Source organism: Schistocerca nitens, chromosome 4 (genome assembly GCF_023898315.1).
Source record: "Schistocerca nitens isolate TAMUIC-IGC-003100 chromosome 4, iqSchNite1.1, whole genome shotgun sequence".
NCBI lineage: Eukaryota > Metazoa > Arthropoda > Insecta > Orthoptera > Acrididae > Schistocerca > Schistocerca nitens.
Window position 1 is genome coordinate 447,553,485 of NC_064617.1, and position 17,923 is coordinate 447,571,407.

The following is a 17,923-nucleotide window of genomic DNA, read 5'->3' on the forward strand; positions in this document are numbered from 1 at the left end:
GCTGAGGCTGGGTGGCGCCCGTGTGGAGGGCCCCTGGCCGGAGTAGGTGGCACCAGGGTGAATGACATGCGATGAAGCGTAGTACATCATTTGCTGGTGGTGAAACACAAGCTGTCTCTAAGCGATCACGAGCTCAATTCAACTCACAGAAGTACAACCCCAAATTGTTCCCCTCCCTGGCCACACCATGAGAGGAACGTCAGGCTAAGGATGGCAGCGGATCTTATTCGCCCTGGTACCTTGTATGTTCGAGAGCTGATGCGGAATCTTTCATGACGATGAAGCCTCTTTTGCAGTCTGATGATGAGCTGCATGCCAATTTAGAGCAGAAGGTTTACATTTCGTCCGGCGTGTCCACCAGGGTGCGAAGGATAATCAGGTTGCCACCAGTGCCTTCATCTTGGCCCTTGAGGGTGATACATTGTTCAAGAATGTCAAGGTGATGGTCTGCCAGTGTGATGTAATGCCCTATATCCCTCCCCCGATGCAGTGCTTTAAGTGCTGTAACTTCGATCATATGTCTTTCCGCTGTACTTCCAGCGTCGCATACCGAGATTGCGGACACCCTTCACAGCCCAATACTCCATGTGCCCTGCCTCCCATCTGTGTCAACTGCGGAGAGCACCATTCGCCTTGCTCGCCTAACTGCATGATTCTCCAGAAAGAAAGGAAAATCATGGTGTACAAGACCCTGGACAGACTGACCTACACTGGGGCTAAGAGAAAATTTGAATGCCTGCATCCTGTCCATATGACATCGTCTTATGCCGCCGCTACAACAGTTCTGGCACCATCAGCTCCACCAATCCAGGTCACCTCTCAGAGCCAGAAGACTACACCTGCCCCCTTGATGGTGGGGGCATTTCCTGTTGCTCCTGCACCACCTACTTTGGGAGCAACACTTCCCCCCCCCCCCCCCCCCCAACCATCGGGGACGTCCATCCCCGCTTCTTAGCCGGAGAAGTGTAAGTCTTCTTCGGTTTCGCTCACTAGGAAGGGGTCCCTTGGGCCACTCCCTTCCTAGGTTTCTTCTAGTGGGAAGGACAACACCTGCCAGTGGCTGAAGAGCCCAAAAGCAGCTGGTCGTAGGGCTTCACACTCATCCTCAGTCCCAGAGACTGAGCCAATGAAGTCCTCCCAGCCAGGAAAACCCAAGGAGCAGTGAGAGAAATCCAAAAAGAAAACCCCTAAGACCAAGGAAATTGCAGTGGCACCCACACCACCACAACCTACAAGCTCTGTGGCTGAGGATGGGGTGGAGATTTTGGTGTCCGCTGAGGACCTAGATCTCGCCAGACCCTCAGACGCAATGGATATAGACTGCTCAAGTATAGATCGATGGTAGCTGGTGACTCTGAGGCATAAACTGCCTCATTGAATGTTCCATGCTTTCCTAGTCTCACGATGTCGTCCTCCAGTGGAATTGCAGCAGTTTTTACCACCGCCTGGCTTAGCTACAGCAACTGTTAAGCTTTACACCTGCTATATGCATTGCCCTCCAGGAAACGTTGTTCCCACAAACGCGGACCCCTGCCCGCCGTGGCTATAAGGGATATTACAGGAACTGGAGCGACTATAATCGAGTGTCAGATGGAGTTTGCATTTATTTCCTAAACTCGGTTTGTAGTGAACATAAGCCCCTTCAAACCCCTCTTGAAGCTGTGGCTGTCAGAATAAGGACGACGCAGGAAATAACTGTCTTCAGTGTATATCTTCCTCCAGATGTTGCAGTACCCCTGAATGTATTAGCTGCATTGATTGATCACCTCCCTAAACTTTTACTACTTTTGGGAGATTTTAATGCCCATAACCTCTTTTGGGATGGTACCATTCTCACTGGCCGAGACAGAGATGTAGAAACTTTACTGTCGCAATTCGACCTCTGCCTCTTAAATACTGGGGCCGCCACACATTTCAATGTGCGTCATGGTAGTTACTCGGCCATTGATTTATCAATTTGCAGCCCAGGACTTCTCCCATGTATCCACTGGAGAGCACATGACGACCTGTGTGGTAGTGACAACTTCCCCATCTTCCTGTCACTGCCCCAGTGTCAGGTGCATGGATGCCTGCCAAGATGGGCTTTGAACGAGGCGGACTGGGGAACTTTCACCTCTGCTGTCACCGCTGAATCTCCCCCACACGGTAACATCAATCTGATGGTTGAGCAGGTGACTAGCACAGAGGTCTGCGGCAGAAAATGCGATTGAGGCGTATGGCAGTCCCTTGGTAGTTGCCGGAAGTCGCTGAAGCAATTAAGGAGCGTCGGCGAGCTCTACAATGGCATAAGCGGCACCCTTCCCTGGAGCACCTCGTAGCCTTTAAACAGCTCCGTGCCCATGTTTGCTACCTTATCAAACAATGGAAGGAGGAGCGTGGGGATAGATACATTTGCACCATTGGGTGTCACACGTTCCTTCCCAAGTCTGGGCAAAGATCAAACGTCTTCTCGGGTACCAGGCCCCAACAGCTGTTTCCAGTGTTACCATAAATGGCGAGTTATGTACCAACGCAAACGCGATTTCCGAGCACTTTGCTCGAGCTCGTGCATTGGAGAATTACCCCCCAGCCTTTTGCACTCTCAAACAGTGGCTGGAAGGGAAAATCCTCTTGTTCACTACACATCACAGTGAATCCTATAACACCCCATTTACAGAGTGGGAGCTCCCCAGTGCCCTTGCACATTGCCCTGACACAGCTTCTGGGCCTGATCGCATCCACAGCCAGATGATTAAACATATCTCATCTGACTACAAGCTACATCTTCTCATCATCTTCAACCAGATCTGGTGCGATGGCATCTTTCCATCGCAATGGTGGGAGAGCACAATTGTTCTGGTGCTCAAATCCAGTAAAAACTTGCTTGATTTGGAAAGCTATTGGCCCATCAGCCTCACCAGCGTTCTTTGTAAGCTGCTGGAACATATGATATGTCGGCGGTTGGATTGGGTCCTGGAGTCACGTGGTTTGCTGGCTCCAAGTCAGGGCGGCTTCTGCCAGGGTCTTTCTGCCACTGATAATCTTGTGTCCATCGAGTCTGCCATCTGAACAGCCTTTTCCAGACGGCAACTCCTGATTGCTGTCATTTTTGACTTACGAAAAGCATATGACACCACTTAGCGACAACATATCCTAGCCACATTGTATGAGTGGGGTCTCTTGGACCACGCCCGATTTTTATCCAAAACTTCCCATAGCTCCGTACTTTGAGTTCAAGTTGGTGACTCCCATAGTTTTATCCATATCCAGGAGAATGGAGTCCCGCAGGGCTCTGTATTGAGTCTCTCTCTATTTTTAGTGGTCATTAATGGTCTAGCAGCAGCTATCTGGCCCTCCGTCTCACCTTCTCTGTATGCAGATGACTGCATTTCGTACTGCTGCTCCAGTACTGTTGTTGCTGAGCGGCACCTCCAGGGAGCCATGCACGAGGTGCAGTCATGGGCTCTAGCCCACGGCTTCCAATTTTCAGCCACAAAGTCGTATGTCATGCACTTCTGTCGGCATTGTACCATTCATCCGGACCCCGCACTTTACCTTAATGATGATCTAGTCACTGTAGTGGAGGCATATCAATTCCTAGGACTGGTTTTAGACGCTTGATTGACTTGGCTCCCTCATCTTCGTCAGCTTAAGCAGAAGTGCTGGCAGCACCCCAATGCCCTCCGTTGCATGAGCAACACCAATTGGGGTGCAGATCGCTGCAGGCTCTACAGAGCTCTTGTCCAATCCCAAATTGACTGTGGGAGTGTGGTTTATGGTTTGGCAGTGCCTTCAGCATTGCATTTACTCGACCCTGTGCACAACTGTGGGGTTTGATTAGCGACAGGAGCTTTTAGGATGAGTCCGGTGACCAGCTTACTGGTGGAGGCTGGTATCCCTCCACTGCAGATCAGACGTGTGCAACTGCTCGCCAGTTACACAGCACACATTCATGGTCCACCCGAGCATCCGAATTACCGTCTTTTTTTCCCACCCGCGGCAGTTTTGTCTCCTGCATCGGCGGCCCAGATCGGGGCTAACAATTGCGGTTCGTGTGTGGTCCCTTCTCTCCTAAGTGGAGTCCTTCCCTTTACCACCTCTACTTGCAGTCCATTCATGTACGGTTCCATGGTGTACGCCTTGGCCACAGCTGTGTCTGGACCTTTTGCATGGCCCTAAGGACTCTGTTAACCCCGCTGCTCTCTGCTGTCACTTCCTCTCGATACTTGACGTGTTCCAGGGCTCTGAAATGGTTTACACCTACGGCAAATGGCTGATGGTCGCTTAGGTTTTGCATATGTTCATTGAGGACATATTGAGCAGCACTCCTTGCCAGCTAGCTGCAGTGTTTTCACTGCAGAGCTGGCGGGCATATCTCGTGCTCTTGAGTACATTCGCTTATGCCCTGGCGAGTTATTTCTCCTGTGTACTGACTCACTGAGCAGCCTACAAGCTGTCGACCAGTGCTACCCTCGCTACCCTCTGGTAGCGTCCATTCAGGAGACCATCTATGCCCTGGAACAGTCCCGCCGTTTCGTGGACATGTCAGAATCCCCGGCAACGAACTTGGTGACAGGCTGGCCAAACAGGCCAACATTATGGATGTTCAAACATTATAAATTAACTCGTAGATAACAATTTGTTAACAAATACCGATTCAGAATATACTGGTCTTGTCAAAAACAACTTGCTCTTTATTCACACAATAATGAGTGCTCTCGACATGGGATCTCAAATTTATTTTATATTTTTAGATTTCCAGAAGGTTTTGACATGTCTAATCAAATTGTGTGCACTCAGAGCATCATATCAGTTGTGTAACTGAAGTCATTATTCCTGTCAGAAAGGTCATAGTTCGTAGTAATTGCTAGGAAGTCATCAAGTAAAACAGGAATAATATCTGGTGTTCCCCAGGGGAGTATTACAGGTCCTCTGCTGTTCCTGACCTATATAAATGATTTAGGGGAGAATCTGAGCAGCCCACTTAAATTATTTGCAGATGAGGCCATCATTTACCATCCTGTAAATTCATCAGAGATCAAAAAAAATTGCAAAATGACTTATTCAAGATATCTGTATGCTATGAAAGATGGCAGTTGACTGCAAATAATGAAGAGTGTGAAGTCATCAACATGAATACTAAAAGGAATGCATTAAAATTTGGTTACACAATAACTCTCACAAATTGAAAGATTGAGCAGTGGAAGATCCAGGATGAAATGTAACAATATTAGAGAAGAAAAGTTGGTACTCACCATACGGCGGAGATGCTGAGTCGCGATACACACAACAAAAAGATTTTGCAATCTTTTGTTTTTGTGCTTATCACAACTCAGCATCTCCGCTATATGGTGAGTAGCAAATTGAAAGATTGTGAATTCAACTAAATACTTAAGGATTACACAATTATAAATAACTTAAATTGGAATGATCACATGGATAGTGTTGTGGGGAAATCAAATCACGTAGAAAGTACAACAGTCTTCTAAAGAGATTCTTTGAACTAAACTTGTCTGTCATCTTCTAGAGAACTGCTGTTTGGTGTGGAATTAGCATCAGATAGGATTGATGGAAGGCATAGAAAAAGTTCAAAGGAGGGCAGCTCGTTTTGTGTTATTGCCTAACAGGGTTGAGTGTGTCACGAACATGAAATGCAAATTGTGGTAACAATCATTAAAACTAATGTGTTTCTCATTGTGGCAGGATCTTCTCGTGAAATTTCAGTCATCTACTATCTCTCCAAATGAGAAAATATTCTGTTGACACCCACCTACATAGGGAGAAATGGTCATTGTAATAAAATAAGAAGAAGAGAAATTTAATATCGAGTATAGATTTAAGTGTCAGGCAGTCTTCTCTGAAAGTATTTACATGGAGTGTAGTCATCTACGAAAGAGAAACGTGGACAATAAAACAGTTTATAAAAGAATAGAATAGAAGTTTTTGAAATGTGGTGCTACAGAAGAATGCTGAAGATTAGATGGGTAGATGTTGTAACTAATGATCAGGTATTGGATAGAATTGGAGAGGAAAGAAATTCATGGCACAATTTGACTAGAAGAAGGGATCGGTTGGGTGTGAAACATCAAGGAAAAATAATTTGCAGTAGTTACTCAGGGATGAAGACACTTTCACAGTATACAGTAGCGTGGAGAGCTGCATCAAACTAGTCTTCAGACTGAAGACCACAACAATGAGTTAACACAGAACCCAAAGAAATTCTGGTCATATGCAAAGGCTGTTAGTGGCACCAAAGTTTGTGTCCAGTCCCTAGCGAATGAGACGGAAACTGAAATTGAGGGTAGAAAAGCATAAGCTGAAATGCTTAACTTCATTTTCAAATGTTCCTTTACAAAGGAAAACCCAGGAGAGTTGCCCCAATTTAATCCTCATACCACTGAAAAGATGAATGGAGCAAGTATTAGTATCAGTGGTGTTGAGAAACAGCTGAAATTATTAAAATTGAACAAAGCTCCAGGCCCCAATGGAATCCCTGTCACATTCTATATTGAATTTGCAGCTGAGTTGACCGCTTTTCTAACTATAATCTGCCATAGATCCCTCAAACAAAAAACCGTACACAGCTCTTGGAAAAATGCACACTTCACACCCGTTTACAAGAAGGATAGTAGAAATGGTCCACAAAACTACTGCCCAATATCCTTGACATCAATTTGTTGTAGAAACTTAGAACATACTCTGAGCTCAAACATAATGAGGTATCTTTAACACAATGACCTCCTCAATGCCAACCAGCATGGATTTCGGAAACATCGATCATGTGAAACGCAGCTCGCACTTTCCTCACATGACATGCTGAAAGCTCTGGATCAAAGCAACCAGGTAGATGCAGTATGTCTTGATTTCTGAAAAGCAGTTCACTCAGTACCACACCTATGATTATTGTCAAAAGTACAACCATGTGGGGTATCAAGTGAAATTTGTGACTGTATTGAAGACTTTTTGGTAGGGAGGACACAGCATGTTATCTTGGATTGGATTAGATTAGATTAGATTAGTTTTCGTTCCACAGATCCGTGCTGAGGAGATCCTCGTGGATGTGGAACATGTAAATTTTTTTTTTTTTAAAAAAGCTGAAATAACAATACTAATAGTATGAATATATACAATACATCATTTGTTTCTACTAAAAAATTCGTCAATGGAGTAGAAGGAGTTGGCCACTAGTAAGTCTTTCAGGCTTTCAGAGTCATTGTCAGATGTAGAAGTAATTTCGGGTGTGCCCAGGGAAATGTGTTGGAACCCTTACTGTTCATATTGTTTATTAATGACCTTGCAGACAATAGTAAAATCAACTTTTTGCAGATGATGTAATTATTTATAATGAAGTACTATCTGAAAGAAGCTGCATAAATATTCAGTCAAATCTTAATAAGATTTCAGTGTGGTGCAGAGATTGGAAACTTGCTCTTAAGTGTTCAGAAATGAAAAATTGTGCATGTCACAAAATGAAAAAACGTAGTATCACATGACTATAATATCAATGAGTCATGTTGGAATTGGCCAACTCATACACGTACCTGGTTGTAACACTTTGTAGGGATATGAAATGGAATGATCACATAGGTTCAGTCGTGGGTAAAGCGGGTGGTAGACTTCAGTTTATTGGTAGAATACTGGGGAAGAGCAATCAGTCTACAAAGGAGATTGCGTACAAATCAGTCGTGTGACCAATTCTAGAATATTGCTCAAGTTTGTGGGACCCAAAACAGATAGGACCAATAGAGGATACTGAGCGTATATACAGAAGGGCAGCACAGATGGTCACAGGTTTGTTTCATCCATGGGAGAGTCTCTCAGAGATATTGAAGGAACTGAACTGGAAGACTCTTGAAGATAAAAGTAAACTGTCCCAAGAAAGTCTATTAACAAAGTTTCAAGAAATAACTTTAAATGATTACTGTAGGAATATACTACAACCCCCTATGTATTACTCTGCCATGAACTTCATAGTAGATAAATCAGAGCTCGCATGGAAAAATTTAAGTGTTTGTTCTTCCTGCGTGCTGTTGGAAAGTGGAATGGTAGAGAAATAGCTTGAAGATGGTTCGATGAACCCTTTTCCAAGCACTTGTTTACGAATTGTACAGTAGTCATGTAGATGTAGATGTTATTATTGTCTAATAATGTAGAAAAAAAAGTGTCAAACTCTTATGTATACATATTGACACCAAACTTACTTGGGAAGGGCATGTCAACCAAGTTTGTTAAAATATCTCAAGAATGTCCTCCTTTATTTGTAAACTGAGAGATATGGTCATTAATAATTATCTCTGCAAGACATATTTTGGGTTCTTTGTCACATATTTCATATGACCTTCTCATGTTGGGACACTCCTCTTACATCAGTAACATTTTAAAAGAAGGAAAACATTATATGTACAATATGCAAGGCTGATCCTGTGGATTACTGTTGCCCTCTTTCTTACTAGGTTTAGGATACTAACAGCTGTGAATCTTTAAATCTGTGTGTCTGCGCTCTTTGTCAGAAACAACATTAAGGAAAGTGTTGCCAGGGAAACATTTCACAAACACAACACTAGAACTAAGGCACAGGCTAGCAATAGCAGCAAACTCATGCAAAGTGAATGCCCTCAAAATGTTTACCAAGTGTCCTCTCTGCTCAATCCTTGTCATTAAAAAAATTACAATAAATTGATATGCCCTGTGAAGTTATCTGGACAGTAGTAGCAGGCCTAGATAACCTCAAGTTCATTGTTGGGTGTTTTGATTGGCCACCTGATTCTGCCATAACAGTTGTAGAATCATTCTGGGAAATTTCTGTGTTCAGTGGCGTGGAAATACCCAGATCACACAGTATTAGTTGGAGGCAACATCTACCACGTATAGACTGGGACATCTATGTATTCACTGCAGGTGGGACAGATAAACGACAGTCTTGTGAAGTACTTCTGAACTCATTTTCTGAAAAGTGCCTTGAACAAGTAGTTAGACAACTCACACTTAATGCAAATATTTTAGACCTTGTAACTACAAACAGGCCTGACCTTATTGACAGAGTTAGTGTACAGAAAGTGATTAGCTATCATGATGTCAACATAGCGAAGATGGTTCTGAAAGTTAATAGATGTATCAAGAAGGCTAGGATAGTATCTTTTCTAGAAAAAAATAGATAACCAGTTGTTAGATCCAACTTAGACAATGAAAGGATATAATTTAGCTCCAATGTGACTGACAGAGAAATTATGAGCAAAGTTTAAACTGATTGTAAATCACACTCTGGAGACATATGTGCCAAGTAATTGTGTTAATTATGAAAAGGAAATGCCGAGGATACATGTTGTTGCACACTCAATTCAAAAAAGAATGAGCAGATGTTGACAGGCAAATGTTAGTAGAAATTTATGCAACCATAAGAAGATCAATGCATGAAGTATACAACTACTTTCACTGTCATACCTCAGCAAAAGCTCGTGCTGATATTCCGAGAAAATTCTAGTCATGTGTAAAATCACTAAACAGGTCGAAGGCTTCTCATCCGCTCATTGACCAATCTGTGGTGGCAATAGAAGACAAATCTGAAATTTTAGATTTGACGATTAAGAAATTATTCATGCAGGAGGATGATACAAACATACTGTTGTTTAACTGTCATAAACATTCCCGCATGGATGGCATAGAAATAGGCATCTGTGGCATAGAGAAGCAAGTGAAAGAGTTGAAAACAAATAAGTCACTAGTTACAGATAGAATCCCAATTCGGTTTTACAGAGACTACTCTGTGGCATTGGCCCCTTACTCTGCTTGCACTATCATGGATCTCTCACCCAGCAAAAAGTCACAAGCAATTGGAAAAGAGTGCAGATGCCTCATGGATATAAGAAAGATAGAGAAGAAACTGGCATAACTGCAGATACGTATAACAAAGAACCTAAGTTGAAATATAAAAGAGTTCTATCATAAGGACAGTGTTGATTTTAATATACAAGATTATAGCTGTATTCTCTCACTTGAGTGTGTACGATGAAGTTAATTTCATGTAAAATGATCACCGATTAAAAATAAAGTGTTCATAAGGACTAATAGTGTGTTGAAGTTTAGTGATAGTTATTACCATATTCGGAATTAGTTCTTAACAACTTCTTCTGCTGCCTAATACGTCTCAACTCAGTCCACCTTCCTGAAAATTTATCTGCATAGTATAATCCAAGTAATACAATAAGTAAATGTAATGAACGAAGAAAAATCAATGATAAAACTGAAGACTTACAGGATAGCCAAACAATGTTGTATATATTGAGGGAAGGCGCAGTAGTATTTGTAGTCAACCTACAGATTTTAGTGTCGCTTTTGCAATGGTAGTTTTTATTGTATCAACAGTTGTTTGCACATGTCCTCCTACTTTAACCTTTGTGTGTTCTCAGTGATTAGCTCTAGTACACTCATTAAGTACATTGGATAAGAAATTCCCATATTTCCTCTGTAAATCATTTTCCTCTGTCTGAAATGTTCATAAAATATTCAGTTCTTTTGATAGGAACATGGCATGAGCATTTTCATTTTGATTATTTTCACTATTAAATTCAATGTGTATAATTATTTTGGTCTTCTTCCCCGTAACAGGTAAAAATGAGTTTGCCTATGGACGTGAGTTACTTTGTCTGGATGTTGGTGTGGAACTGGAATGCCCAGACTATAATGGGAATAGACTTTCTCAGAGAACAAGATCAAGGATTACAAAGGTAATAATGTAATACACAATATATCTGCACTTTATGGAGGAAAAAAAATCACTTCGGATGACAGCCCATATTTACCAGTGCAGAATTGTGATATAGGTATTACTGCAGCATTGAGAGTGCAGAAGTAGCTTTATTGGGCCTTCCATAATGTTAGATGCACATTAATGGGCATCAGTCATTGATGTTTTTCCCCCTATACCCCTAACAGTCTTGCAATGTGTGTTCACTTACTTTTTGGCATCTGTTCTACCAGAGCTACCTCGCTACTATACTTTCGAGTGTCCAGTGTTGTTGCAGATTACTTTTTGCAAACTTGCCGTACCTACACCTGCAGTTGGATTTTCGTACTGTCAACAATTTTATTTGATGCTTTTCTGCATTTACACTGCCTGAAAAAAAGAAGTGAAGCAGGGAAAGAGGGATTGAAATGAAACCACAGGGGTTGAGGTGGTATGTAACATTATTTTAGTGATTACAAAATTCAAGTCAAATTTACAAAGAACTTGTAGTATGAGCCCATTTTTTATCAATTGGATGTTGTACCCTGCTGACCTAAACACATGCATTGGTTCAGTTGGGAAGGGTGCCATAAAGCTGTTGTATTCTCTCCTGAAACACACATTTTTGTAACTGGTACTTCATATCCCGGGCCAGCGTTGACATCTGAGGTGGTCACACATGTTCTGTCGGGGACTTATCTGGGGATCTCGTGACCCATGTGAGTACCTCAACAACATGCAGACAGTTCATAGAGACACGTGCCATGTGTGGACAAGCACTTTTTTGTTGAAAAGTAGTACCTCAGTATTGTTGCATGAGACATAACACATGAGTACACAAAATGTCTGTGACTTAACTGTTGTGCCATCAGAGTTATCTTGCCCACTTTCGGTTATGGCCTGATGTCACACCCAATGGCTCCTCATACCGTGACGCCAAGAGCAACATTGTTGTGCCTCTCCAAAACATTGGAGAAATGAGAACTCATGTTAGGTTATCACCATACTCACCGATGATGGTCTTCCAGGATAGTGCGTAACTGCAGTTAATTGCTGAACATAATGCAATGTCACTTGTTGGCACTCCATGCTTCCCAACTGCAGCACTACTCCATATGCAGCTGTTTGTGTTGTGATGTCAGCGGCAACATACACACTATATGTTAATTCCCAAGTCCAGCTGCTGCTAGTCTCCAACTGATGGTGCAGGATGGCAACAGATTGTTTTACGGAGACCATTACGTGTTCTCAGATGGCGGGCTTAGGTGTGAAGGGCTCACAATGTGGTTGGAACACAGTATGGTGATTCTCTCTTGTGATCGTCAGATGTGATCGACAGGAAACTTGACAGCGAGTGTGCCTACTCTCACATTTCCATGCAATCCAACACCATGTCTCTTTCATGTCAAAAACCGCACAATTATAGAAATTGTGTGATTTGACCAGCTAGCCAAATGGAGACCCACAGTGAGGTGAGGTGCTGATAACACTGTCTTACATGAGTACATGACAGCTTCATTTCATTCACAGTGATCATTTAACACCTGCTGCTGTTCTGGTCCCTTATATACCATACCAGGTCTGGTAATAACACTATAATGCACACTGGTGGTCATTTTGTCACAGAAAATTGAAAGTCTAATTAGTAACATACCAGCCAATGGTGGGATTGTGTATGAAATTACATTAATATCTGACCTTGTCTTCTGGGTGCGTCACTTCTTTTGTCAGCCCATTTTGCATTATGTCAGTCATGCATGTTCACAGAAAAAATACACCATGACAAATGATGGTACCATGTGCATTTCCCTACAATAAGCTCTGTTTCCAAAATTATTAGACATTTTTTCCTTATCGTGGTTAATCTTGAGCTGTTATCCTTGAGTTTATCACCACTTAGTGGAGTGTTCTGAACCCTACCCAAACTGCAAATTTTCTTGCCCTTGTTTCTCATTCATTCTGTGACCACTCTTCCCTGTTTAATTTATTGTATATAAAATACTTCTACAAGGTCTTACATCCATCCATGTGTGGTCCTGCTGCAGTGACAAGTAATCCGTTGCTCAGTATGCTGAAGGTCTTACTAATGATGTCTCAGACAGATATTACCCCCAAACATAGCCCGCAAACAAATATCACATGCCATATCCAGACACCTTTAATCCTCTCCTCTTACTGACTGCAAAGAGGCTCCTCCTCTTCCCCCTCCTCCCCCCCCCCCCCAACTTTCCCCTATGACTCAGTGTCATCTTACACTGAAACAACCTAACCGTACCCTTTGCCAGCACTTTGACTACTTTCATCATACCCATAAATGAAGAACATTCTACCCACTATCTCCCCCCCCCCCCCTTTGGTCCATAGCTCTTTCGCGGGCATGTGTGTGGAATGCATGTGGTCTCGACCTATTGCAGCCTCTCTTCTCTACCAGGCTGCATTCCCTTCCCCATATCCACTCCTTCCCATCCTAGTTCCTCCCGCTCCTGCTCCCCGTCTATCTACCTCGGTGTTTCCCTTTATGATGACCTAGCTATTTCCTTGGTTCTTCTATTCCTTTATGGTCTTGTCTAGCATTTCCAATCTCCCACCTTTTCTTTATTTCTTTCTTTTTTTCCCTCTCAGCTTTTGCTGGTCCCCTTTGGGGTTCGATCTCTCATTCTAAATTGTTTCCATAGTGTGAGCCATTTGGGGAAGAACTCTCTCCCTAGTGTCCCTGGTGTGGGTTCCTCTCTGTCCTCATGTTTCTCCCTTCCTTCTCCACTGTAGCGTCCACTACACTCCCCCCACCCCAGCTAGGTCATTGGCTCAGTAGCCAGTCTGTGTGGTGGGACTGTTATGTACCATTCCGGCTGAGCCCCCTGACAACACTGGGATCACGCTTCTGGTACTGAGCTGTCACCACCTCATGTATGCTTCATAGTGGGTGCACATCTTTTTGGAGCTTCAAAACTTCCAGCAATGACTGCTGTGACAGGCAACCCTTGCTGCAGCCAGACAGTGCCCATGACGTGAGCCCCTGATCAGAGTGAGTGGTACCAGGGCAGATTTTCTGCGCAAGAATCATGCTAAGCTCCAAACTTCTGGTCACTCTTCTGCAGCTTTCTTTTCAGATAGGAGCAGTTCACTCTCTGCTCCTAATTTCACCTCATCAGTCTTCCCCTCCCTGGCCACTCCCTGGGAGAAGGGCAAGGATTGACAGCTTGTGGCAAAACCCTTTCCCCATTATTTGGTCTTTTACTGCGCAGTAATGGACTTTTGCTGCTGTATAACTGCTCTTTTTTTGTAGGACCCATTGGAAGTGAGTTTGGGGAAATTGACTCCCTAGGTAAAATGCAGTCAGTTTCCCTACTGATTAAAACCTCTTCTGTCAGTCAGTCAGTTTCCCTTTGTTCTTCTGAGCACTTAAGACATCCCAGTGAGCGTTACTCCTCGCCAGCCCTTAAATATGACACAGAGCATTATTTTCTACTGGGATCTCCTCCTTCAATCTGATGACAAATTCGAACTGATCTGGCACAACACGGCATTCATTTTGTCTGGCAAGTCCAGAGAGGTCCTAAGGACAATCATCCTGGCTTTTGAGGGGAATACCTTCTGGAAAAATTATAAGTTATGGTTTACTGTTGAGATTTGAAATCCTGTAGCCCACCTTCCATGTACCATTTCCTGTGTCTCTGTTTTGGTCACATCTTCACGATGGGAGGCGACCCCTATTTGCAGCATCTGCAGCCACCCTCTATATATGGGGAGTCCTTGCACCCACCGCCCAAGTACATGAACTGTTCCAGACTGTTTTCTGCTTGCTCGCCATATTGCCTGATCCATAAAACAGAAAGAAAGAGTGAGGAACTCAAAACTCTTGACCATCTGTCCCCCTCTGAGCCTAAAAGAAATTAGACTGTCAGCACCTAGTTTATTTGAGATTTACTTTTGCTTCTGTTGTGTTCTTTCCTCCTCATCCTCCTCCTCCTCCTCCTCCTCCTCCTCCTGCTTTCTCTGTGCCTCCATCCTGTCCCCCTTTTATTTCCTCCTCCACGGCGGTTCCTGTTCCGTCCCTTCACAGAGCTGCTCGTTCTCCTCAACCAGAGAAAAAACCTCTCCTCTGGTACCCGCTAGAGAATGGAGCTGCTTCTAGGAGCCCACTCCCTGACTTCTCCAAGACAAGAAGCCTGCTACTTTGAGTTGGACGCAGGACCCTTGACCTGTGGGCCTCAGGACCACTCATTCTCTTTTGGACTCAGATATTGCTGCGACTTGCTCTCTTCCCAAACACACCTCCGCACACTCTCCTAAGGAGAAACTGAAGTTTGCGTATGTCTCGGCACGAGGCCCACCCTACATCCCAGAGGGTGTCACCCCCTCCCTCTAAATTGGGCTCAGTATAACATTGATGGATGTCACTCCACCCTTACTGATGACACACTCCAACACAGCCCGTTGGTTGATTCTGACCTGGCACTCATACTACTCTAATGGAACAATAATGGTTACTATCATCACCTTCCAGAATTGCAGTCTCTTCTTTTTCTCTACTCTGTAGCTTGTATTGTATTGCAGGAATTTCATTTCATGAATACTCATTTGCCGATTCTTCGTGGTTCCCATGCCTTCTGCCACAGCCAGTTGGCCCCTTTGTGAACCTCCTTTGGTGTCTGCAGATTGGTCCATATGGACGATGTTAGTTCCTGGATTCTCTTCAAACAGCACTGGAAGCAGTGGCGGTTCGGGCTCATTTAGACTCTGCAGTAACAATTTGCAATTTTTATCTCCCCACAGATTTCACTCCTATGCTTCCTGCTCTTCTTGTCCTCCTTCATCAGTTCTCTCCTCCCTTCGGTCTCCTTGGGAATTCTAACGCCCATTACCCTCTTTAGGGTTGTTCTCTGACCACTGATCGGGGCTAGATTATTGAAGCCTTCTGGTAGGACTGGATCTCTGCCTCCTCAACCCTGAAGCTCCCTCACACTTCAGTGGGGAGTTCATGACGATTTGTGCAACAGCGATCTTTTCTTCAGCATCACTCGCCTGGGTGTCCTTCCAGGTGGTCCTTTACCAATGTGGACTGGGATGCCTTTTCCTTGGCTGCCATTCCAACTGTTCTACCATATGATGGCATTGATAAGTCCGTACAGAGTTTGATCAACACCATTCTTTTCGCAGCTGCTCCAGCGATTCTCTATTCCTCAGTATCTCCAATATGGAAGAATATCCTTTGATGGATCCTTGAAATTGCTAGAGCCATCGGGCTCTCCAATGCTACAAATGGCACTTGTCTCTCAACCCCCTCTTGTCCGTTAAACAACTTCATGCCCATGCCTGATATTTAATTAAATACCAGAAATATATCACTGCCATAGGGCGGCGTACTCCCTCTTCGCAGGTACAGGCAAAGATCAGGCACATTTTTGGCCACCATCTTCCAACAGGTGTCCCAGAAATTTTCCTGAATGGTGTTATCCTCACCAGTCTGCGGGCTCTATAGCTGAGCTTTTTATTCGGCATTCCGCCTAGGCCTCAGTGTCGGTCCACTATCTGCCCACATTCCGTCTTCTTAAACACTGTCTGGAACGACTTCCTTTATCTTCCATTTCTCATCACCTGGAGATTTGAAACACTCCATTTAGTGAATGGGAATTCGCCAGCACTCTTGTTCCCTGCCTTTACGTGGCTCCTGAACTGGACTGGGTGCACAACCAAATGCTTCAACACTAATTGGTGGCTATCCAACATCATATACTTTCCCTTTTTACTGTCTCTGAAGCAAAGAAGAATTCCCTTTCCATTGGCAAGAAAGAGTCATTATTCCAGTTTTAAAATCAGGTAAACCACCTCTTCAGATGGAAAGCTATCATATGATCAATTTAACCAATCTCCTCTGCAAGTTACTTGAATGTGTGGTGAGTCAAAGGCTGTATCGGATCCTTGAATCCAAGGACCTTTTGGCTTCGACCCAGGGTTGTTTTCAATAAGGTCGTTCTACTGCAAATAATTTAGTCCACCTGGAGTCTGCTATACAAATGGCTTTTGCCCAACAGCAACACCTTGTTGCAATCTTCTTTGATCTGCATAAAGCTTATGATACCACATGGCGCCACCACGCCCTAGCCACCTTACATGAGTGGGGTCTCCATGGCTCACTCCTGATTTTTATCCAGAATTTTCTTTCATGTGACGCTATTCAGGTACAGGGTGGAACCTCCTGTAGCACCTCCCATCTGCAGGAGAAAGGCGTTCCACAGGGTTCTGTTTTGAGTGTACCTCTCTTTTTAGTGGCTTTCAGTGGTCTGGTGGCAGCTGTGGGACCTATGTTCCCTCTTTGTATGCTGATGACTGTTGTATTTATTTTTATTCATCCATGATGGGCATTGTTGACTGTGGACTGCAGGGAACAATACAAAGAGTGCAATTTTTGGTTGTTACTCATAGCTTCCAATTTTCAGCTGCCAAGACCTGTGTTACTCATTTTTGACATCACCCTACAATGCGTTCCCATCTGGACCTGTACCTTGATGGCCAGCCCCTCAGTGTGGTGGACTCTTCAATACCTTTTTTTTCTATTTTAGGACTGGCATTTGATGCTTGATTGACATGGCTTCCCTATCTTCATTAACTAAAGCACACATGTTGGTCGGATCTCAATGCTCTTTGATGCCTAAGCAATACCAACTTGAGCGCAAACTGCTCTATTCTGCTATGGTTCTACAAAGCGCTGGTCCAGTCCCATCTAGATTACGGGAGTCTTGCATACAGTTTGGTGTCATCTTCGACATTATATTGGTGGGCCTGATACACCATGGTGGGGTATGACTGGCAACTGTTGTCTTTGGGATGAACTGTGTGGTCAGCCTCCCAGGAGAGGCAGGGGTTCAATCATTGCATGTTCGGCACCAGTAAGCATTGATTGCTTACGTATTAGTCATCTACTGCTACCCAGAGTACCCAAACTACTTCTCTTTCCAGGTACAGAGATCTGCCTCCCACAACGACAGCCTATGTCTGGGGTTACAATCACTATCCACATCCAGTTCCTTTTTTCAGAACTCCGCCTTTCCCCTGTAACACTTCTTCTCTGGACCCATTCACATACACCTCCGTGGTGCATCCATCGCCCACAGTTCTGTCTTGACCTGTCATGAGATCCGAAAGACCAGCTCTGCCTGAGGCGCTCTGCTGCCAATTCTTCTCCATTCTTGGCACATTTCGGGGTTCAGAAGTAGTCTA

The 17,923-nt window shown here is 43.9% G+C and overlaps 1 protein-coding gene across 2 annotated transcripts in view; it reads left to right on the forward strand.

Moving 5' to 3' along the window:
• LOC126252790 (FAST kinase domain-containing protein 5, mitochondrial) overlaps window positions 1-17,923 on the forward strand; it is a 46,051-nt gene that overhangs the window by 8,923 nt on the left and 19,205 nt on the right. For both annotated transcript variants that reach the window (XM_049953725.1, XM_049953726.1), the window contains exon 2: window positions 10,585-10,703. In XM_049953725.1, coding sequence (XP_049809682.1) covers window positions 10,585-10,703 — 119 coding nt within the window. The remainder of the gene's footprint in view (window positions 1-10,584; window positions 10,704-17,923) is intronic.